The following is a 24,932-nucleotide window of genomic DNA, read 5'->3' on the forward strand; positions in this document are numbered from 1 at the left end:
TCCCTGTCTGCTTACTCTTCTCCTTTGTTGGTATACTTCGCGATTCTCTCTTCGCACATCGGAACTGCTGCAGCTACGCTCATGTTACTTCTCTTCTTGCTCCTCTTAAGCAGCTACTACATATATGTACATAAATATGCCTGCGCAGGGCGGGGAGTTTTTTGCAGTTGTGTGCAGGAAAGGAATCTTTTGAATTAGAGTGGGGGGAGGGGGGTCCATTTTAAACGTAAAGCGAGACAATTAAATAAAAGTAGATACATACATATACAACTAAGAATTACACACAAATTAAAAAATATATTTATAAAGCTACAACTATTACAAAAAAAAATCAACACACACACACACATACAATAGTAACACGATTAAAAGGGAAGGGGGCGGGGGCAGGGGTGGCAGGGCGACTTTCTGTGCGCATCTTGGGGGACTGGTGCGGGGGGAGGAGCGCGGACGCGGACGCGATCAGGGGTCTTCGATTGGCGACGTTCTCGGCTGTCTATTGCGATAGAATTAACGATGTCCCGGGAACGAGGATTCAGAAATTCATTTGTCATGTTTTTCGCGGCGGGGGCGTCGGTGGCGCCGGCCCGGTCAGCGACGCGGACGCAGGCGCTGAATGAGACTGAGACGCAGCGGTATAGGATGACGCATGGCTCGGCTGGCGTAGGCCGATCATGTCTTTGGGAATGTTTTTGTATTTTGCTGAAAGATGATGGGACTGGTGAGCAACTTGAGTATACCGGGGCGGGGCCGGGGCCGGGGTCGGACCGGCTGCGACTGCTTACCTGATCCCGCTGGAGCCACCGATTGCTCGTCGCGCTGGTGTTGCTGCTGCTTCAGCGAGTCGCTGTAAAAGTGCGACTTACGCATGTTGCCGTGCCCCAGTCCCAGGCCCATGCCGATGCCACTTAGCAGCCCGTTCAAGTTGCCATTGCTGCTGTTGCCGCTGCTGCAGATGCTGCTGTTCCCACTGCTCCCACTGCTGCCGCTGCCACTGCCACTGCCACTGCCACTGCTGCCGTTGTTGTTGTTGTTGTGGTGGGTGACCGATCCCGGCAGCGGGGGCTGCTGCTTGGAGCCATGTTTGTTCCCGGCCATTGCCGCGCCCATCCCCATCGCCATGCCCAGTGGCTCCCCTGTCGCCATCAAAACAGCTCCTCCTCCAACTCCAGGCGTCGTTGGTGCTTTGCTTGGCACTAAGCTTATTGTAGAAATTGCTGGTGGTAATGGAGATCTTTGTGAATCGTTGCCAATCTCGCCCGTGTACCTGGATAAACGAGGCGCAAGATTCGCTTTAGTAAATGTCCCTGGACTCCTGGGCTCCTTCAATGGACACTCACTTGATGTTGGTGTACTCTCGGCCGACCTGCAGGCTCTGCTCCTCGGCCCGCTTGCGTGCGATCAGCGTCTGGATGTAGTGCTGGACCGCGTAGTAGACGAACTTGTACTGGGCCTCCGTCTGGACCAGGCCCGAACGCTGCGACCGCACCATTTGAATGGTGCGCTGGATGTCTATTTCTGTGTCCAGTCCTGTGCATAGACGGATGGGAACGGAATTAGTTATACGCCGGCTGAAGTGGAGTCTATGTCTATGGCTCACCATTACGCACGATCTGGTCCAGAATCATGTCGATCACGATGAAGGTGCCCGTGCGTCCGATGCCCGCCGAGCAGTGTACACAGATGGGACCCTGCCGAAGAGAGAGAGAGAGAGAGAGATATGGTAGTGACTCTTCCCAGATAGTTGTAGCTTAGACTTACCGGCTTTTCTCCGGCCTGAGCCAGATTGCTCTGCTTCGTATTGACGTCCTGCAGGAAGTTGAGAACACAGCCGGGATCCGCGGGCACACCGTGGTCGGGCCAGACCTGGAAGTGGTAGTGGTAGATGCGCCGCTGTGGCTGCTCCCGCCAGGAGACGAGGAACTCGCGCAGCGTGTAGTCGCTGGTGGAGTTCTCCGAGACGCACTGAATGCGCGCCGACCCGAACTGCTCGCACTTCCCCTCGTCCGGCCAATAGCGGGCGCACTTTTCCTTGCCGCGCTCGTACTCCTTGGTGGTCATTACAATGACGCGCGTGTTCTCCTGCCACACCATGTTCCAGAAGTCCGTCACCGTGTTCACCTGCTGCGTCAGCAGGCACCCCTGTGTGGCGATGTACGTCTTGAACATCTCCCGCTCGCGCTCCCTCTCCCTTTCCCGCTCCGCGATCGTCATGGACCCGTAGGTCGTATCCCCGACGTGCTTCTGTTTCAGCAACCCAACCAGGCACCCGGCATTGGCACCAGTCACGCTGGTGGGGGTCCCCGGAACCGGACTGCCGTTCATGCCGCAGCTCCCCCCGATTCCGTTGGCGGAGAGGGGCGAGGACTCGTTGCGCTTGTGCTTGCTGAGGGAGTCCGACTTGCGGGTGCAGGTGGCGCAATTGCTGTAGGGCAGCGTGGCGGACTTGACCGCGCACTGGACGCAGGTCTTGTTCAGCAGCTGGCAGTTGGGGCAGCTGCGCTGCGTCTGCGCCGCAGTGCAGGCCGGGCACGAAGGGACCGAGCTGTTGAGGCTCTCCGACGAGCTGCTCATGTTGTACAGGTCGCCGTCAGTGGGTAGTCGGATGTAGTTGGCATTGATGTACTCCGCCCCAGCCACGCTGTGCTCGACGTCCAGTAGCTTCACCCGCGTGTGATCATCTGTGGGATGGGCAGAAAGGGGCTTTAAACTACTCCCCAGAGGGGCTTTGGGCATGCTCCACTTACATGGCAATATGTTGCGGTAGCGGTTCTTCAGACGGTTCTCCGTTTTGTAGCCCTCGTTCCGGGAGAAAGTGTCCCGACTGTCCTGCTGCAGCGACTCAAACTCCTCCCAGAAGCCGCCCTGTGTGTGGAGATACATTTATATTTCATCTCTTATCCTCAGCTGCAAACCAGGACTCACCTTGACCAGCTGCTCCACGCGGGCATTGATCCCGGCTGCCGTGATGCGGGTGGCGTTAAAGGGCTGCCGCAGGTGCACCACTGTTCCGCACGTCTCCACCATTGGATTACGCTTGTAGTGATCGATCAGTTCCGAGAGTGTGGCAAAAGATTCCCCTCCGCCCACGTCGTACTTCTTGTCCTGGAAAAGGGTATGAAGCAGCGAATGTAGTGGAATGTCATGACACTATTAACTAACAACTAATATGAACCCAAACGTGACTGCAATGTCGAATAGAAGGAATGGCAAAAACAGCTGAACATATGAAACGGCCAGTTTGTCATGTAAATGGCATAATTGCAACAGAGACAGAGACCGAAACAGAGACCGAGACAATAGCCGCAATTGGGGTGTAGGTGATTTACACGGCAGCTTGAACTGCTTGCGCACGGCCACGAGGTGCTGTTGGAGCCACTGCGGCTTCCTCGGCTTTAGTTCTGCAGCACTGGGTGACAGGTCACGCATATACCGCATATACCGCACAAACCGCAATCCCGAGCATTGAAAAGTTCGAGAAAAGCTGTAGCGTAGAACAAGCTGAGAGCTTTTGTGGTGGCCACAAATGACACACCGATGTTTGGCCATAGATATCGGTTGACACCAGCCGATACTCAGAGCGAAACCCACCGACAGACACACATACGTATACAGTGGAATATCTCTGGGCGGACAGCCCCTCGATGGACATAGAACATAGCCATGGACAGCTAGAAACTAGAACAGCAAAGAGCGCTCTCCGTATATCTGGAGATGCGGAATGTGTTTTCGTGTATGACGTCATAAGCCTCGTGCATACGGCCACATGCAGCCGTATGCAAATCGCAAGGTCGTTGGGGAACTTTATGACCTCTCGTTCTGGCTTGTTTTGTGATTCCATCGATTTGCATTCGACATTGTGGGGCTCTTCTTGAGGATATATGAAATATATTTAATACACATATGTATGTATGTATGTACAAATGTATAGTATGTACATACCTGCCATCGAATCATGACATGCGTTACTTTGTCGTCCGTTCGAACGGAGAGAACGAAATCACCAGGTTTGCTTTGAGATTCACGGACAAGAAAAGAACCATTCTTGCCCCGCTCCAATATCAATTTTTCCGCTTCCTTGCCAGAAAGATTGCCATGAAACCATCTGAAACGACAAACAAGCAACAAATTCAAGGATTATAATCGGTATCGGTATCAGTATCAGAATCAGTATCATTTGTGGAACAGGAGCTGCAGGGTTAGATGCGCGTGCTCTACCTAGTAATGTCGTATCCGCCGCTGCACCGACTCGATTGAACCACTAACTGACTGAGCGACTAAACGACTGAGCGACTGACTGTTTGACTGCTTGACTGCGTGACTGCGTGACTGAGTGCCTGAGTGCCTGACGAGCGACTACGTGCGCGCTCGAATAGCACTTACAAACTATACACTCTCGCCTTTATAAGAAGCGTGCAAAAGCGGAAAATACTAGCACCTCCAATAACAGCAGAAACTATTGCTATGTACGTAGTAGGAACCAGGCAGCGCAAATACAAATCGAATATAAGCAAATACATACAATACCTATATGTACATAGATACATTGGTACGTCTACTCGTATGCCGACACAAACATACACTGACCGAAACCGACTGGCACAAGCCAGCAGCAGCCCGAAGAAAACAGTCAAATGCAAGGCGGCAATACCAGAAAGGAAATCTTCGGGCACTGATGTGGTGGATACCCTTCCAAATCGAACAATCCTATGGCTATTCTTAGCAATCGATCGCTTCCATGCAACCGATGGCGGTCCCATCTTTGCGGTTCCACACACCTAATGTCTGCAGTTCTGACCAAGGTTTCAGGCCGATAAGTCGATTTTTAAAGCAAATTGATTCGAATTTTTGCGCTGCTCAAGAATGGGTATGTTTTTCTTGGCATTTGGTTCCATCTTTGAGGTGAACGCATCCGTGCAGAAAGAAACATTCTACCCTTTGCAAGGGTATTATAACCACATTAAAAGTGGCAGTAACACGGATACACTATTTGGAAAAGTGCAAGTTGAATCGTTTCTAGTTGGGTCTTGGACTTACATATAAGTCGACCCGCTCTGGCCTGGTCTGGCTTGTGCTTATAGACAGACATGGACGTAGAAAGCCACATGGGTATGGACAGAGGGGGTCCGATGGCATGGGGTGAATTTGTGATTGAGCTCTCGCTGTGAACGTAACACAGAAAACAAAAGCTGAATGATGCCACAGTTGCCACTGAGCAAAACAGCCAATCTAGCGGAATTAAAGCCATAACGTCTAAAGTACTAAAGATATATTTTTTAATTTGAATTGACTCCAGGTAAATTCCAAAAGTTACAGTCCACGAAAGTCTAACAGGAGTTGCTTGACTGAGTTACTTACGATGACAAGATTACACCCCGATATTTCACTACAACAAATACGATACGAAAGCATATGTTACCTTTAAAAGCTCACAGCTGACGGAGAACGGAACAAATATTTTTGAAAAATTATCGATAGCCTTAATAATGTATTGGTATTAGAATGCAACAAAAGTTATTAAAGGTTTTTATGTTTCAAAATTATTGTTTTGCCCAGTGTAAGTCGAGGGCCTAAAGAACTGTTCGTTGAACTGCTTTACATGTTCAAGCAGTGGACGCAGTTTATTGGAGATAATGGTACCAAGCACACCTATTGGGAGGCTAAGCTTGAGGGAAGATTGGAATATTACATTTATAGGATAATGAATGAAACAGGGATGTAGCATGGTTTGTTGCATTGATTTCCCGTTAATTTCGGATATTTTTTCAGGGAATTCTTTACATGCTTCCCTCTATGTTTTTCCCATCTCTCATGACAAGTGCGATGAGATCAGCCTTAACGAATAACTCAATTCGTCTCATATCAGCAGCGATATCAAAAGACAGAGAGAGAGAGAGAGAGAGAGAGTATGCGGCTCCGACAGCAATTCTGGAGCTTACTGTATAAGTTACATACATATATACTGACGAGTACCGTGTATAAAAGTAGAGCTGCGGCCCTTGCCGCGGGTCACAAACGTTCCCGCTCGCTGTATGCATTCGGGCATCACTACATTGTGCGTTTTCGAAGAATAAATCTCCGAGCAATAGGAGCGATGGCAGCAAGGACGTGCCCACCGCTGCTCCAGTTGATTGTTGCGGTTTTGTTTTGGCTTTGCCTTTTAGCACTTTACATAAATAGCACTGGCTCAAAAAACTTGCTTTGAATTTCATAATCGACCATGTGCTATGCTTACGCTCTTAGCTGTCTTAGCTGGGCTCTCGAGTTCGTCGCCTCTAAGCCACAGTCGTGCAAAAAAACAAACAAACAACCAGAGGGGGAGGCGGATAGCTACAGATATTAACGGATGTACAGACATCCATCGACTGTCCTTAAGCCGGTTCCGATTCGGGGTCAGAGATACAATAAAATATGTCATCGAGTGAGCAAGGGAGACAACTGCTCATGTATTATGTATGCGGCAGCATAGAAGTGCTCGGCTCAGCTTTGCCGATATACATATGCCGATCCGTATGTACATACATACATATGTACCTCCCCCAGCCCACTAGTTGTATTAAATGCTTTTGCTTGCTAAATCAATTCATCTTCCGTGTGTGTCTGTGAGTGTTAGTTTGTGTCTGTGAGTGTGTGTGTTGTTCTCTGTACTATTAATAGAAATTCATGTAGAAACAATTAACATTACATTAGAGCGTATCATACACTGCCGTGCATTTCAATGCTGCTTTTCTGTCTCGCCTCCCCATCTCGCCCTGTATTGTCAGCCTGTTACAGATTCAAGGTGGCCTCCAACAGCAAACACACGCCCGGTCTGGTCCGCTCCGATCCGGTCGGATCTTGAGAGCCGAGTTTGAATGATACAAATGAAAAGTCGTTTATTTTTAGCAAAACGGAAGTTTCCATGCACTGCTTGCAAAATCGACTCTGGCATGGTCGAAACATGGACCGCTACTGATCCGACCGAGTGCTGTTTGGTAATACTACCTATGAAAGCTTCTATCAGAGAAGACAGTCTGCTTGGTCAATGGTCAAGATGATGTCCTGCTTCAAGATTATAAAGTACTTCATTGGACGGCATCCATGGGGCCAAAGGTAATGTATCTAAATTTTCGTTCTTGCCAAACGAATATCGCGATTGTTTATGAACTGCGCATTCTTCTAGATTAGCACATTTCTTGGGCCGAAAGCGCGCTTGAGCTAGGGAAGCTTTCATTTTTCGATCTGAGCTTTTTGGGCTGGGCGCGCACACTGCCAGCTGAGTTGAGAGATGATCTGTTAGCTCCATGTCCGTCTCTTCTCTGAGCTTAAAAGCTGTCGCAAGGAAATGATGCAGAGTTTTCTTTTATGACTTTGCAAATCGTTTTCCGCCATAGAATTTCTGCTGACAACAAAAAGCTTTCAGAGTTCTCGGCAAAGCTATCACCCGTGACGTGTGTTTGTTTTTTGTCGGAGCTTTTCGAAAAGGACTCGCCTCCGATCAATGGCCCGGCGGGCTCTTATTTGATCTGATCCGATGCGCCCATATTTCTGTAGATCTTTACTTTTAGCATTGTGACGATAACACACACAAAAAATATTTACGGCCCTCAACTCGATTTAAATCGGACCGACTGACTGGCGAGTGAGTAAATGACAGCCGACAAAAATAACCAGATGCATATGATGTGCATATACGAGCATCTTCAAGTACGTCAGTGAATTTCACAACTTTTTGGTTCACTTACAGTTACACTTACAGTGACAGAAGTAACGACCGCAATATTTACAAACGAAGGAAGCTGCGGCCCATTCATGAAAGCGCCGCCTAAGGTCAACAAACAGATTTCATGTATTTATATATATACATATAAATAAATAAATACATATGCAAAACATATGTATGCATACATTGTGAATCTTAGTATGAATATTGTGCTTATTATATAATTTCATGACTTTTGTCACAGGTTTGTTTCTTTTTTGTGTGCCAACGCACCTCGAAAGGCGTCAGAGAAACGGGTTGCTGGGAGGGGAACAAAAGAGTGAAGTCGAGCCGAAGCCGGCTCGCCTTCATTTAATCAGCTCTGACTGTGACACTGACTCAAAGGGGCGCGCGCACACTGCATAGAAAACTGTTCTAAATGCTCCGAGCGTACTAGTGTGCGCGCGCCTTTAGACTGGAAGTTAGCCCATGTTTGCCAATGACTACCCCTGCACTCTAGCCAACCCAACCGCTAACTCGCAAGCAGTTCATGGAGTGGAAACATAGCTGTACATAGCTGCTGTTGTTGTCAGCGAACTTCTTGTTCTCGCTTAGCTGCTTCTCGGAGAAGTTGGGGCTTTTACCTCGGTAAACCCTCTTCCCACAGGCCATTTCCAGGTCAGCCAAGCTCTTTGACCGAGCTCTTCGAATTAATTTGCACAATTAAACTGCATATATTGTGCAATGGAAAAAGGCAAGATGCCTCACAAATCATCTCGAAGGCAAAGCAGCTCGAAAACTCAAGAAATAACGTGAAAACAAAGGACAAAAGCAAACCAGTCGATACGTAGTCGGAAAGAGTTAGGATGAGAATGGGATGATGGAGAGTTGGAGATGTGATACGAAGGGAATGAAATTAAATACGACTATCGGAACGAGGATCAAGAATAGCTATCGATTAAATGATGGATGGCAGACGAATACAGCAATATAAGCCAAGATAGAATAATAGGATAGAAACTGGGTAACGATAGAGTTTGATGAGATGGGAAAGGAGTTCGGAATAAGGTACACTGTACATAATTATCTTTTGCCAGAGAACCCCGGAAAAACAAAACAAGTTAAGAACCCAATCAATACCGTATGCCAATATAGAAAGTTGAATTCATTTGTACATAAACCAAACCGAAATTCAAACTCAGCTCCGAAAAATAGGAGAATTTACGGGTACACAAGGTGTATATGTATATATAAATTTGCACAGACATATATGGGTAAATTCCCGGGAAATTTGCGATTTTACCAATCTTAGATAACCCGCACAAAAACAGAGGCCGAGACAGAGCCCGGGACTAAAGTAAAGTTAAGAAGCGGAATGGAATCTGGGACGGATGACTGACACAGGCCAAACATTTGGACGGCTGCAGATAAGAGAAGAATCTCTCCAACAGAGCTCCCTCGATCGCTCTGAAATAGGGCAGTACCCCATACTATTAGCCCTAATCTCTCTGGTTCCATTTTGGACTCGATTTATCCAAACAATCCAATGCGAAACTCTAAATAAAATAACTTGGAATTTAATACGTGAGTGCGGGAGTCCAGATAGCACAAAAAGTGGTCACATTCAATATATGCAAGAAGAGACATGGCTCTGTCTCTATCTCTGACTCTGTCACTTATTCCCCTCTCTCTCCACGGGGAGCACTCGTTCATAATTATTAAATTGCAAATTGACGACTTTTTTCCTCTCCACGATCCATGTTGTTTTTGTTGTTGAATTCTGTGCGTAAATATTTACTCAATTTGCGTGGCAATTTTGAGCACAGCACATGACAATTTGCGTTGTGATGTTTATGTGGTTTTTGTTGTTGTTTTTTGTTTTTTTGGCGTGGCTTCAACTGTATGTGATAGGCCACCTTATTAGGGCTAATGCTAATGAGGGGAGGTTGCCCAAAGAGTCTCGACTCGTTTGGTACTCCGCTCACACATCCACAGATGATTGGGATGGGGGAATGTCGCGTTTGCTTTTCTGTTTCTGTTTTCTTGATCGTTAATGCTTTAGTTAAATATACTCCAACTTTGCCTGCCATACTCATTCATTCTTTTGCCTTATTCGTGTAAATTAACTTGACGGCCGTCTCTGGTTCTATCCCAACTCTCTCATGAGCTGCTATACCTCTCTTTTACTACAATTCCATTTCATTCGATTCTATCAGTAAATGACCTAAACGCCTAGTATCCTTTATCTGATTTGCTCGTTTACTTGAACTCAATTACGATTGCGATTGCTTTTACACATTTCGAACCTCAGCAAACTGCTTAGGCTTACACTCATTCATTCCTTGAACCTGCTTGAACTGCTTTGAATAGACAAAGAGCGTCTCTTAATATCAAAACTCCCCCAAATCAGCACATAAGTGGTAAGTGGTATCTGAAAATTCGTATCACCCAGCTCCGTCCCACCCCCACTTTGGGAATCATTAAAATTCACTTTCGCACGCGCCTCAAATAAGTTAATCGCGTTTCACAGGCCATTTCTCCGCACTTACGTGTATCCATAAAGCTGGACGCGCATGTGGGCCAGCAGCACTAAGGTGCTGGTGGAGCAGGTGCCGCTGCCGAGGCCCGCTGGAAACTGGGGAGGTGCGCTCGACCAGGAGGTGGGTGTGGCGGGATAGGAGGCCACCAAATTTGGTGGGGTCAGTCGGTGCAGGGATTCGGTGGATGTGGAAGCGGAGGGCGCCGATGACGCCTGGGCCGAGACCGGACGCCGTCTGTTTAGCTGGTGGTGGTTGTTGGTATTGCCCCTGATGATCAGAGCCAGCTCATCGTGGCTCATGCACTCGCGACTCCCCATTGTAGTGCTTGCTGTGGTTGTTGCTGTTGTGGCTGGTGCTGTGGCTGTTGCTGTTGCTGTTGCAGGTGCAGATGCAGGTGGTGTGGTTGCCTTAGACATTCGGCATTTGCCCGATTTGGACTTGGGTCTGTCTCTGACCCTCTCCCTGTGCCTATCTCCGTCTCCGCATCCTCCGGCACTTCCGTAATGCGCCTGAATGGCCCGCTCGTACTCAAAGTTTCGTTTTTTATTGTATACGTTGTTGTTTTTGTTATTAATAAAGTTATTATTAAAACTATTATTATTATTATTATTATGGCTGTAGACTTGTTTCTCTTGTAATTTTTGGTTGACAACATTTCCCAGTGAGCTGGACAGCTTTTCCAGGCATTTGTTGAACAGCATCTTGCCGTGTCTTTGGCGCCTGAGCACTTTCCCTACACAAACTAAAAAAATGTACACAGGAAAAAAACGATATTGTAATATTCGAACAGGCACTGAAAATTTCCACTGTGGAATAACGCGTCGACTGTTGTTGTTTCTGCTGTTGTTGGGGGTTTTTTAAATGACTATTTTTATTTCTTTTTTTTATGTAACTAGTTGCACACCGATGTAAAACTAGAATTCTTGTTCTTGTTCATGTTTGTTTTTTATTTGTTTTCGGTTTGTTTAGCTTTTTTACTATTTATATTAGTCAGTTTGATAAAGGGGAAAAATGCATGTATTTTCGAATAGAGTTTGCTTTTGTTTATTGCACAATTTTCTTCAAAGCCAATAACAATTTCTTCTGATACGAATCGACTTTGCTCGTTGCTTGAGTGGCCAGGGCTGTGGAGGTGGATGCGGATGTGGGAGCCGCTGGTGTTGCTCTGTGGGCCTCGTCCAGACGAGTTTGTGCCGCCATCAAATGTTCGAGGACAAATGTGGCCGAAGGCATAATTCGCGGCAGGAAATTCACTTTACTGGGATTGCAAAATTTAGCCGCTCCACTAAACTGCTTGGACTGCTTGACCGATCTTTACACAACGAACACGATTTTTACAGTACTTTACGCTTGCTGCCGATGCTGTCGGCTTCTTGCTTGTTGTGCGTGTGCTAAACCGTTGAACCGCAACTCGAGAATGAAGCTCCAGCTGCTGGGTCTAAAGCTTTTTGCCTCGTTCTTGACGTTGTCTCTGCTGCGTTGCTCTGACACCTCGCTCTCCGTCGCTGCGTCGCTCTTTGTATCTGCTCTCGTCTCTCCTCGCACACTTTGCTGTTGGAGATCGCTTGAATTGAGTTGGTGAGTGTTCTAACCGCTCGCACTCGCACTCGCACTCGGGCTTGGGTATGAATGAATCTTCCCTGGCTGTGTCCAGCGCTTTTGTTTTAAATCACCGCAGCGCGGGCTAACCCTTCCTCATCCACAGCTCCTCCGCCCCATGCCGCTGATCGTTGCCCTGTCGTTGTTAGGGGTTGTTGTTTATTGGGTTTTTTTTTTTCAATGTGCAAAACAAAATACGTTCCAAAAGTCAAAGTGTTTGGCTGTGGTGTGGGTGTGAGTGCGGGTGTGGGTGTGGAGACCTGCTTGTTCCTGCTTATCGCACTGCTTGCGTGCACTGCAGCAGTTGTCAGGCTATTTGAAAGGCTAACTAAACTGCTTGCTTGTGGAAAGTTGTCTAGAAAGTGTGAGTGCACGGCCTGCACTTTAACTGTCCAGCCACCTTGTGCTTGATGCTTATGAGTGATGACTGTAACTGTCTTGTTACACACTCCCGATGAATCACCCTCCCCGCAATCAGAATCCGAATCAGATTCTGAATATATGTACATACATACATATGTATGTATGTATCTGTATATGCTTCGAAAGGCAAGCAGAGAATTAATTCGAATCTAAAAATGGTAATTTCTTGATGTGTGTTGGCTTGTAAGACGAAGCTTTAAGCACAGTACATTGCCTGCCAGCGGAAATGAAATTGAAACCGAACAACACAATTCTGACGGCCATTTAGGCAAGAAAGGAGCAGGGGAGGGGCTGAGGTGGCGAGCGAAAGAGATGGCACTAGTGCTGGCCTAGCTCTCTTACAGCACAGACGTCAGAGGAGCGGACGTGCCACGCATTTTTTTCACCATCAAAATTGGACGACGTGCGACTGCCCCATCGATCCGAAGTGCGATCTTAGATACACCTCCACACGTCTCACCCCCCCTGCCCACAATCTACCTGCGGGTGGAATGAGCTTTTATGACGAAGTTTAACTATTTTTTTGTTTACCATTTTGCATCGTTTCGTCATCGGTTTTTCGCTGGAAGTGAAACAGAAACAGAAATACACACGAAAATTATGAAACCTGGAGAATTTAAGGTAGACCTGAGGTAATTTAAAGACGCCGAGCACGTGCTCCTCAGCTGCCCCCTCTCTTCGCACTACTCGCGATGAGAGAAGGACTCGATCATCGAAATGATGGATTCCATTAAGTACCAATAAAATATCCGGACTATCGACACTTTTTTTTAATCTTTTATCGATATTGGACCAGCTGTGGGCTTTTAAAGAAAAGATATGTTTTCGCAAGATCTATACATACTTATACATTTTGATTGATCAATAATTTTTAGAAAAGGGGCAGGAATGGCCCAAAAGGTAAGTAGGGTCTTAAAAGACGAAACTGCGCTACTAGCTACATTAATACGCGAGAATCCGGCCACTTTTAATCCCTGAAACGACACTACTTTTGGCTAAAGAATACGGTTATTATACATTCACACAGTTACCTCTACTTTCCATTTATACTTGTTTATTATCTGATTGGAAATAGTTGATTTAAACGTGTTTAATCATTCCTTTCCTTCTTAGCACGAAATTAAAATTTAAGTGAAAAACAGCTCGCATTGCACTACACCTCAAGTTGTGTCAAGTCCCTATGAAAAAACCATGCATTGCACTGTGTCCTCCTGATGGATTCCACTTATACTATGTCTACATGTCTATGCCTATATATTTATCTATGCTTTATTGCACCCTATTTTTCATGCAGTCAACAAAGCGGCCGCGCCCCCGTAAATTATCTTCTAAGCATTGACTAGAACTGATTTCTTATCTAGCGTAAAGCAGTTAACGTAGCTCTTAACCATTTTTTGCTTTGCTCTGACTATGCCACTCGCATATTCGTTAATTGATCCCTTCCGGGGGGTTTTTCTTCTGACGAGAGAGTCTCGTTCGCTCATCGTCATATTCCGACGTTCATCATCATCCTATTTCAAACTAGCAAAGATCATCTTCATCATCACACATTTCATAAACACATTTTTGTTATCGTTTTCCGATATGAAAATATCAAATTTATCTGGCATACCTATCTAGAAAAATATCATTTTGAGTACCTAACACCATACCTCGTACCCGATACTCGAAGAGAATAGGGGTAAATCGAATTCGTGTAGAGGGTAGAAGGGTTTCCGACTCAGAATATACATGATAGGGAGAGAGAAAGATATTCAACGGACGGAAATAGCTAGAATATTGGTGATTGGGTGGAATGGGGAGCGATCGGAGTGCAGGAATTATCATTAGAACATGAATAGCGTTCGCGATCGCTCTCTCGTGGCACCGAGTTGTACATATATTCGTCAGAGTATGAACTGGGGCGACCTTTAACAGGTATTTAGATACTTTATCGATATTTGCACTCCGAAATTTACGATACAGTTCCACACGCCCATTCATCATCGCGAATTGTTCACATTCTGTTTAACCACATATCCCTCGGGATTTACGATAACTGTAACATATGTATTTAAATACACATATACTCAGTGATTCGTTGGGGCATACGTGTGTCTTGCACGTAGCACTTTCCAAACCAGATCAGCCCATAAATCGGCCGGGGATTCACGGCTATTTTTATTATTTTAGCCTTAAGCCAAGTAGATCAGATCTGTAGTCAAATTAGATCTGTTACAAATTCCAACTATTTATGAAAGTAAGAGGGAAATGTATTTACTGTGGGATTGTGTGACCCTGGAGGAGGACGATGAACCGAGAAAGAGCCGCATATATTGGATAATTCCATACTTGCTGGAGAAAATTCAATGTTTATTATTGCATATTTTCTAGTCTTCCCAAAATATTTCTATATTTCGCTATTGCCCAGCAAAATACTGTCGGCCTTTCCTGTGTTATTCCGTATTTCATTTCTCTGATCCCTCATTTGGGGCTTTTTTGTGCTTCTTATTCTTTGACGGTTATTTAAGCGAGGGATTTACCTGAATAAATAATTGCCTGAAAGTCGCATTTGCGGTTGCCGCCCAGTCGCAGACGTTCGTGATGCGAGCTTTAAATTGTCATGCTCTGGGCAGTTAAGGATACTAAATATAACGATTGAACATTAAGACCCACGTACATACGAATGTGCATACATATGTACATACGTATGACACGTACAGACCTATGGATGCGTACGAGTGCATACTATGAAGATACAGTATGTCCAAAGTTCAGTTCGAGTCGAAAAAAGAAGGAATAAAAACTGCAGAAATTCCTCAGGAAAGATTGTAGCTATTTGGAGAAATGTCAGACTAGACCCACCAAAGCTCAAAGATCAGTGAGCGATTCGAGACTACGAAATACCAATCCCAACTCAAGTGTCACTGATTTCAGTTCACCCGATCCCTTTAATGTAATAGAGACTCGTGTTCGACTGCTCAGTTTATCCACTAGACTCGGTTTACTCTCTTCGAAATGGCAAAAATTCCTTTAAATGTTTATTTTTATAGGAAGGGACTACGATATATACGTATGTATACCTTTTGTGTATGTTTTCAGTTGGATTAGACTAAACATTTCAGGAATAATTGTTCTCTAAGTGTAGTTCAATTAAAAAACTTTAGTCATTCAAAGTCAACGAATCAATGGGACTAAAATTGTACAACAAAATATACCCGTTGTATTTTCGCAGCGTAACTACCCGTCACGATCCACACTCAGCGAATTGTATGTTTTATAAGTATAGTTTTAGTTTAGTTTCGTTTCGAAAACACTTCAGTTTGATTGGGAGTGGGATTCTGGTACGGGGGAAGCACGGCGAAGTACAGTTTTCATTAAGTCGAGTCGGGTTGAGTAATTACCCAAGTGGCGTCTGTATAATCAGTGTCTAGTCGTAGGGTGACAGCTTGATCGGACGGATCATAGCTCACGGGGATATGTCGTGGAGATGAGACCTCTCCGTCTTATGTTGGAGGTATGTAGCTGATGGAATTCCTCAGGGGTCTGTCCAATCGAGAGCGGACAGTGTGTGGGAGTGTATACATATATGTACACATATTTTCACAATAAAGTTTATTTACGTATATTTCTATAGAGTATTTATTTCAGCTGTAGCTGCTTCTCGGCGTGCTGCTGCCTTAGATATAAATATACATAGATACAAAAAAAAAACGAGGGGGAAGTTGAGCTGAGATCGAGATACACGTCTAAGAGCCACAGCTCAACGTGCACGGCATAATTTGTCGGCCATTTGTAGGCTTGTCTTAATGGTGAAAATTGAAATCATTTAACATTTCAGGCACTTCAAAATCGGATAGATAGATGGGAACTGCGATGCGGTGCGGTACGGTGCGATGCGGTAATGGAGGCTGTGGGTTGCAGTGATGGAGTAGGTGAGGCACTATTCAAAACGCCAGAACACAGCTTGAGAATATAATTGATGATCGTCAGATTTGTTTTTCCGAGGAAGCTCAGACCGAGCAACTGCTCGGGTCGGCAAAGCAGTCGAAGAAAGCCGGCGAAACTAAAGCAAACGAGCAATTATCATCTTTAATTGCCACAATTAAATGAGCAAGTAAATAAACAGAAATTGTAATAGCTGCAGCAGCAGCTGCTAGAAGCTGCATCTCATCGAATGATTTTCCATTCGCTTTCCAATCGGAATTCTAATTCGACCAAAGGTCAAGATCAATGCCTGTTGGGGGCACCTAAATGCGAATGAATGCGAATGGGGATTGGATTGGATTGTGGATTGTGGATTGCCCCAGCGAAATTGAAAGAGAGAAGGTCGCACATCGAGAAAGTGTCTCACGTCGGGGATCCACTTTCATTCAGAACGGTCCAAGGCAAGCCATTCTAATTTTTTGTTCGTCCAGCATGGTTAAAACTGATTTATTTATCAAAAGGCTATTATATTGTATTGATTATCTTCAAACATAATCGTGCGAAAAAAATACCGATCCCGCTTACACCTTATAAAGAATGCTACCCGTAAATATGTCCACATATGTATTTATAGAATTTACTATCAAGTTTTAGTTGTGGTTCTTCCGACCCACGTTGGCTACCAATTATGTTCGCAATAACAGCCCAATCGAATTTCATTCGATGTCATCCCATACCCTCCCTCCCTTGACGTCAATCGACGTTTTAAGAGAGCAAATCAAAATTATATATTTCCGGACTTAAGTATTACTGGACAAAACCCTCTGCAGCTATAAATAAACGAGCTCAGGTCGCAGCGCCTTAAAAATAACCAAGCCAGACGGGCCGACCCAGAAAACGTCACAAAGGGGCTTGTGGGGCGCTGGCTGATGGAACTGTTAACGTCATGAACAGTACATGACGGGGAGCAAAAATGAGTACCTGTTTGTGGGTCTTGTATTTGGGAGGGCACAGAATGAAATTCAAGGAATGAAATGATACGAAACTCCTTCATTATCACTTTTGTACAGTTTTATCTATACTTGTCGTATCCTCAAAAACACCTAGATTTATCACGTTCATTGACTTGACTTACTTTGTGCGGAAAGTAAGTGGTTTGAGAGCTTTACAGGTTTTTATTTGGTGCATCCCAAGTTTCATCCTGGAGATCTTTAAAAAATTCTTTCCTGAAGTCCCTATCTGTGGTATTAAGCCTCCTCCTCAGTATGCCTCCGCCAGAGGGCACACACTGCACGATAAAGAGTGTGTGAGAGAGAGACAGAAAATGAGTAAGCGCTTTGATGGCATTGCGTAGCCACTGCAGTTTCATCGGTTCCTTGGGCTATAATAATCCGATCTGATTCAGATTCGCCAATCTGCTAGATATGGTCAATCGCTATGATTCTGAGTTGTTAGTTTTCCCGTATCTTTCGTTCTTTGTGGGGGTGGAAACATTTGATATTATAGTGTGATATCATAGGAGTATGGATAGAAAATTTGGTTCTATCGTCTCTGAGATCTAGGAGTTCACGACGGACGGATAGACAGACATGGCTATATCAACTCGGCTATTGATGCTGATCTAGAAAATATATACTTTATGAGGTCGGAAACGCTTCCTTTTGGGTGTTACACCCATCCACTTTCACCACAAATCTAATATACCCCTTTATTCTTTTTAAGTATGGGGTATAAAGAAAACCAACAATGCAAAATGGAGAATCTCATTCTAAACAATTGGCATGATAATATTGCGAACTTGCGGGGATTCCGAAAGAATTTCCAGATCCAACTGAAGCTCTAGAATTTGTACGCAATGTTTTAAGCGAGTCGAAATATAGTCGATATATGTATGTATGTATACTTTTATTATAGCCAATAAAATCGAGAATATATTCTTTTCAACTTGTGAAAACTTCGTGTTCTTTTCCAGAACTTAGCATGGTCCTATAAGAAATCATTTGCTACCGTTTCCTAAATGTTGCATTTCATAACTCTGAATGAGAAGGAAGGTAGCCTCCAACGGCAGCCACACAGATTTTAAATCATTAGCAAATGTACGAATTGGTCATAGTAATGTATGCATATAGCTTGGAGCGGGTACTCCCCGGTAGCCGGGTTTGATCAAGGCAATTCGAGCTCTGCCTGAGAAGGGCGGTGGAGAGGAGACCCGACCAAATATAGACTGCCCGAGGAGGCGGTCCGTAGACATATGCATGTACATATGTATGTGCAATGTACAGAGTGAACGGGCGTGGACATCAGCAAACGAGGTGGCTGACCGTTAGTATGCTTGAAATGCAGCTCACGAAAAAAACGGAATTGAATGAGATTGAATGAAATTAAAGGGTTTGAAACGAAACGAGACAAACGATGACAGTCAAAATAAGATATCCACTTAGAGAGGGAGGGGACTAAGAGACACGTATAAAATATGGATGGACTTAGAAGGAGAAGGAGCTGGAGATTGAGTTGGACAACAGGCAAAAATATGTACAGTAAATAGAGATCCAATATAAAAATATCAATAGCAATGACAGGTAACAGCAATAAGGAAATGAACAATGCGATGCACAGTGATCCAAATGGCCCATATTTGGAAGAAAACCAATTCCTTTTCTTGTGATTTCCAAAATGTTTAATATTATTTTCTAGTAGAAATCATTTTAGCCGATAAAAACGGGGCCACAGCCTAACGTTCTATTCGTTTTCCAGGAGGCTGGCTAAGAATGCGTCCCTGCCACCACAATTTCGTCGCGATATCCGTTGCAAGTACCAGACCTTCCACTGTGAAGGGCACACCTAGGATGCCTTCTGCTCGTCCGCGGGCTTCTACGAATCTGACGCATGTGGTCAGGGTGTTCTCTGCTATTCCACAGTTGGTGCATAGCGCGTCCTCCTCGTGGCCAAAGCGATGTGGCTACTCCTTGAAGCACTCATGTCCGCTAAGAACCTGCGTAAATCCGAACGTAAGTTCCCATGCCGCCGGTTTATCCTTGCTGCAATGTTGGGGAATAGTTGGTGGGTCCAACGACCAGATACCACACTACCCCATCTCTACTGAGAGTTCTTCAGACATTTATCCCTGGCCCTAGCCGTTCTAACGTCTGCCTGTGTGATGGCGACTTTCCTCTCCTTGTGGCTTTCACTGACTTCCATCGCTGCGAGTTCGACGGGGGGTATGCGGCTGGTGATCAACTGACCCGAAGGGCTTCAAGTCTGAAGTCTGACTCCATTCCCTTGATGTAACCTTTGACGATCGTATCCTGAGCCCATCCTGAGTATCGGCGCTGCGTAGAGGATGGAAGACTTTGCAACGTTGATAAGGAGTGTCCTGCTCGTTGACTTTGGGCCTCTTTGGTTTAGCATCATTCGAGACACTGTCATAAAGATGCCGTGTGTCTCCTACAGGTGCTCTCTAAATAATAGTCGGGTGTCAAGCATGACTCCCATGTACGTTATGGCTCGTGTTGACACAATGGAGACTCCTCCTACGGTTATCCTCGCCGTCTCCACATGTTTCCTGCTATCGCTTCAATTTCGTGTTCGGCAAGTTCGAGCCCAACCAGGCTTAGCCAACCACTTATGGTTTTCATGGCCTCGTTCATGGTGCACTCCGTCTTTGCGAGGGTTTTTTTACGACCGCGACCGCGACTCCTGGGCAATCTGGGCTCCTGTTGGAAGTCCAGGCGCAGGATTCCATCATGCATTGTATTTCACGGTGCCCCGTGTCAGCGGTCCTATCTACCTACGTATCCTGCGCTGGGATTTGGTGCCTGACGATCTCCTCCAGTTTTGCACCGCTGATCATGGGCGGGTATGGCCGTGGGTATGTCCAGAGTTGCTTCCTTGTAGTGCCCCCTCGAGGGTTGGAACCATCGATTTTATGAACCACCAGGACACGGCCCCTGGCATTCGTTGTGGTGGACATCCATTCCGTAGCCCAGGCGCTGAAATCTCCTGATATTGGCGACGCACAGTGGGGCCTTCGGTCCAAAAATAACTTCTAAACGAAATCAGATATTTTCATGAAAACTTTAGACAGCTCACGAACACGGCGCTACAATTTCTAGAAGCTTTAGAATAACAACATTTTGAATATATCTTTTGATCGATAGATAACGTTTAATGGTCAAGTTCGCAAACTAAAATAATGTTTTCATCTCCTACGCGTTGGTTTAGTGTTTTCCTGAGGCTCAAGAGCAGATCATCTTTGCTGTCTTGCTTTTGCTCAGTCTTGCGTCTCCATTCACCGATCTTCGGCAGCTTTCGGCGAAGTCTGCGTATCTGCCTCTCTATAGCCGGGTCTCCTGGCTGCTGAGATCGGCTGCCCTCTTCTGCGGGCTGCCCATCTGAAATCAGCTGTTTCTCGTACACTGGCGTATGTGCCTCTGACTAGTGAACAGCTTCGAGACCGCGTCCGGCACGGTCTTCGAACTTTGGACTGCTTAGCGTTTCAGCCATTTGGTGCGCTAAAGAAGAGGCTTTCGATTAAGGTGGTGATCTTATCTTTCTAACTCCATGCCTCTTGGTTTTTTTAAGTCGGTCGATAGTAGGCGGATCCTACGCTGGCTGCCGCCCTTTCTCGGTCCCTAGGGCTCCTCCGGGAAACCACCTAGGCGGAGGTGTGAGCCCCTGGTATATGAGCGTCCCGAGAGTGGGTCTGCCCCTACGTGGAATTATAAACATGGCGAGCTCTGTTTGCAATAGTAATAGTAATGGTAAGCGACGTTCCTTAAAACAACCCCCATAAAATCATTACAGCACATAAAGCATAAATTACAATGAAAGTTCTGTGTCAACCAAAGAATAACGAAAGATCAACGATTTTACGCATTCATTGTACCTTCTCCTCTTATATAGTTTACATCTAATTTTATAATGTTTATTGTTTAGTATCTCTCGTCTCTTTTGTTTTGAGATACTTGTTTGTGATTACAGTTGAAGATTTACTTACTTTTAACTTTAAGTGTAGTTCATTTTCTACTCTTAACATAAATAACTTGACTTGCATCCCGAACAAATCAGAAGAGTACTCATTGATTTCGTCTCTGAAATATTGTTCTTTATTTAAGTGTTTGCAAAATTTGCAGGAAAAAATTTAAATGTGGAACATAATAGGAAAAATAATAGTAGTGAAATTGGGTGATTTTTTTTTTTTTTTTTTTTTTTTGCTGGAATGATCGAACAACGGACCCACGAATTTTTGAAGAACCGCCGTGTTTAACAGTTTTGAAAGTATATTTTGTAGAGAATTCAGATAACCACGGTAATCTATCATACTAACGGCATCCACGACCAAAAAAAAAAAAGTCTTGGACTCGTCTAACAACAAAATATTCCTCCAGTCAATTTAAGTTTTGCCTGGAAAAGTCCAACCCTGGACATCCCTGGTTTTTTAACCAGTTAATTATAATCTCTCTAATTCTTCGAACGTCTTAAAACCTGGTCTCCAAATTACAAATTTGTTTCAAATCTGCAGCAGGAGCAAAATGGTTTTTGCTTGCCTCTTGTAGGGGATTTCTGATCATTGTAGCTGAACAGCCAACGAAAGTATGCAATCTGGATAATCTTAAGGTATCAAATGTAAAGTTTTATAGAAACTTCGACTTTATTTATTAAAAGAGTATCAAATTTGCATTTGAAAGCTTAATATTTCCCAGACGGTAAGCTGAAGCTTCAACGTTTAATAGGCCGATTAATAACAACATTCACTATCTTTACCATAATTGCAAAGTTCATCAAAAATTTGTTGTATGTAAAAAAAAAATTTAACCAAACAAACCCTATCCATAAAAAAACCTTCCTAGTCTATAAATTTTAGAGCCCCTAGTCTATCAGAAATATATGGTTTCGATTCGATTTCGTTCCACAGAGTAATTAAAGTAGCTTAAAACATACAATTAAATACAATTAAAAAAAAAAAGCTCTATCATGATTTGATTTCAAATTGAATCCAGAAAGCCGCACACACCTACGATAAATTCGACAAGTTCCTGAGCAACAGCCAGAAAACCCATTAGCAAACGTGCATCAACAACAGTCCATGGACAGCATTGCATTAACAGTTATTAACTGTTAAGTGCAATGCGCACTTATGTATGTGTGTGCACATAACAGCGGGCGCATCAGCAGAAAGCGAGTCGTCTGCCATACATGTGTGGACATGTGTGTGTGTGTGTGCGTCTTTTCGTTCATAAACAACATAGTAAATAATTCGTCAAGTGTTTATTTACTCCGGAATACGACTACGACTACGAGTACGAGTATCGTATCCGATTTCACAGATCGAAGACGCGTGACACAATTGCATCAAAGTATAATTGAAATTTCTCACAGAACAGCTGTTCGCTGTCAGATTAGGACGGGCCCTAGAAAAAGAGGCGTAAGCAAATCAAAAACAAATCACTTGAAAGGGATGGATGGTCACGGCCCTGCACAAATCATCGATATCAATTATGAAAAGCTGGGGGAGAGGCTTTCCCATTTGCATTTGAATATATATTTCATTTAGGCGTTAGTCGGAATATACATATGTATATGTAGATATGTACATAAATCATTTTGCATTTAAATATTTTGAATAAATTGTTGAGCATCTGCCTTGCGCGGACGCACATTAAGGAACCATTAGAGTTCGCCCAGGACTCACAGTATTTTTGTCATAGGCACTGTATTGGGTGCAGGGGCAACATCTGCACATTACTTCGGTGATCAAAAACACACAGGTGTAGTTCCAAAGCCCATACCATACCATGTAAGAGAACGTATGTAACTGGGACTCACCTTTCCGTGGTGGGCTCTGCACATATCAGCGGCTGCTTCAGCTCAATGGCCTGGCCATTCTTCTCCTTCAACTCCCCATTCTCCATATAATATTGTACCAGTTCCGGCAGTGTGGCAAACTTTTCACCTGCAAGGTCGGGGAAGGTTAGAAAATTCCTTTGATAGCACTTGGAGGATACCACTTACCGCCATAGAGATCAAAGAAGTCGCCATTGTTTTGGATTTTGATGTGTGTAACCTCATTGCCACGGCGAACGGAGAGCGTGAAGGCGCCTGGATTCGAGGAGGAGAGACGTGCAAGAAACGAGCCATCAAAACCTTCTTCCTGTAGCAATTTCTCAGCTTCGATGCCAGATATCGTTGGGTGGAACCATCTGCGCGGGCAAACAAAGGATCAGCATGGTGAAAGAGTCAGTCGTTTGTTTATTTACTGCTGATCGTTCATATCCTGAATAATATTGTATCTACATACATACATATGTACATGCTATTCCATCAAACCTCATTCTCACTCCCTTCCCCAATCTCACTACATGGGCGATTTGATTCGATTCAGTACCCCAAACCGTGTCGGACCCACGCCAGCCCCAGCAACAGCTGTAAGAGTAACAGTTCATTGGGATGCCCCTGCTTCTTTCCCATTGCTGATGATGGGGCGGGAGGCAATTCTCTTGCACTTTGTTGCACTTTTTATCTCAAAAATGTTGTTTCTGCTTCTTTTTGCCTTTTGTATATACTTATACATATGTAAATAGCCCAGTTGGGAGCGTGTGCCGTGTGTGCGTTCCAGTGTGCGTGTGAACGAATGTGTTGGGCCCTGGGCGGTGGAGACGGCGAGTGTAACGTGTGTACATATGCCATGCACACTCGCCTGTGTATGCGTGAGGGCGTGCGGGTGTGTGTGTAAGTACATGGTCGTATTTCTTATTGGATTTACCTTCGCGATGACATTTTCTTATTGAATGCGCACTTAAAAAATAAATTAATGGTACACCAAAGGAAAAAAAATGAAACTTATGTCTATATGATTTGTTTAAACTTATTTTACGGTTGGATTTGGATACAAAAAAAAAACTATGGATAGGCTAGGCTAGTCGTAGTGATGGAAACTATCGACAGCCTTGCCTATCGATAGCTATCGGCCATAGAGCGCAAAATTTTTTGCCATTAACACCATTTGCGCCAAACAGCACTCGGAACGCCAATAACAGCACAAAATGCAATGTACAGAGTTGAAGGTTACTAAAAACGACAGGCACTAACCAGCACAGTAAAAAAATTTACCCTCAATGCGTGTAACAGCGCATTATGAAACTATTTACTATTGAATCGCACAATGATGCGCTCTAAGAAACGGATTTTTATTTTGACCATGGGCCAAAGCATGGTACTCTGATCAGCCAAATTTACCATCGAATCAGGGATGATATTCATTTGTAAACGATAAAAATGCATGCCTGTATTTCAATCGACGGAAACCTTTGCAGCAGGCGTTTTGCTGACGAGTACTACGATCAGCAAATAAATAGCCGATTAATACTGGAAAGGCAACGATACATACTGAAAAAGCAAAAAGTGTATATTCTGGGCACGGTCAGAATGTAGAAATATTCTATCTTTCGTCAACAGAAAGAAAAGCAGGCACAAAAAAAATGGAGACAAACTAGCGAGAAAGTGCCAGCCGGCTAAATTCAAAAAGACAAATTTAATCTCGTTAACTCAGTCAAATGAAAGTCGATTATATGGATTTTAAAACTTACTAACTCTATACTCGGTAGTCATTTGATTGTTTAATAATTAGATAAAAACACGTTTTCATTTCTACTCCAACAGCGCCCATAAATAGTACATTCCGGCTTACTGTCATTCAAAATTTCCATTTTTAACTGATTTTATTTGTATAAAAACACATAACAGTGTAACATCGAGCAAAATATATGGTATTATCAATGGATGGA

At 44.5% G+C, this 24,932-nt stretch overlaps 1 protein-coding gene across 2 annotated transcripts; it reads right to left on the reverse strand.

The window, feature by feature from the left end:
- Positions 1 to 313: 313 nt before the first annotated feature.
- LOC6600767 (tyrosine-protein phosphatase corkscrew) lies at positions 314 to 23,978 on the reverse strand. 2 transcript variants are annotated; one of them, XM_026989343.1, is made up of 11 exons: positions 23,912 to 23,978; positions 23,161 to 23,348; positions 22,975 to 23,101; positions 3,943 to 4,105; positions 2,926 to 3,105; positions 2,748 to 2,865; positions 1,762 to 2,681; positions 1,601 to 1,691; positions 1,341 to 1,530; positions 786 to 1,267; positions 314 to 702 (listed from the first exon to the last, which is right to left on the reverse strand). In XM_026989343.1, exons 1-11 carry the CDS (start codon positions 23,923 to 23,925, stop codon positions 551 to 553), a joined length of 2,625 nt encoding a protein of 874 aa, XP_026845144.1. In that variant the 5' UTR covers positions 23,926 to 23,978; the 3' UTR covers positions 314 to 550. The 2 variants fall into 2 exon arrangements, with proteins under 2 accessions (XP_026845144.1, XP_002025835.1); XM_002025799.2 differs by lacking the exons at positions 22,975 to 23,101; positions 23,161 to 23,348; positions 23,912 to 23,978 and adding an exon at positions 10,231 to 11,101.
- Between the last annotated feature and the right edge of the window lie 954 nt (positions 23,979 to 24,932).

This window comes from Drosophila persimilis, unplaced genomic scaffold (genome assembly GCF_003286085.1).
Source record: "Drosophila persimilis strain 14011-0111.01,24,50 unplaced genomic scaffold, DperRS2 tig00000233-arrow-arrow-pilon, whole genome shotgun sequence".
Classification (NCBI taxonomy): Eukaryota; Metazoa; Arthropoda; class Insecta; order Diptera; family Drosophilidae; genus Drosophila; species Drosophila persimilis.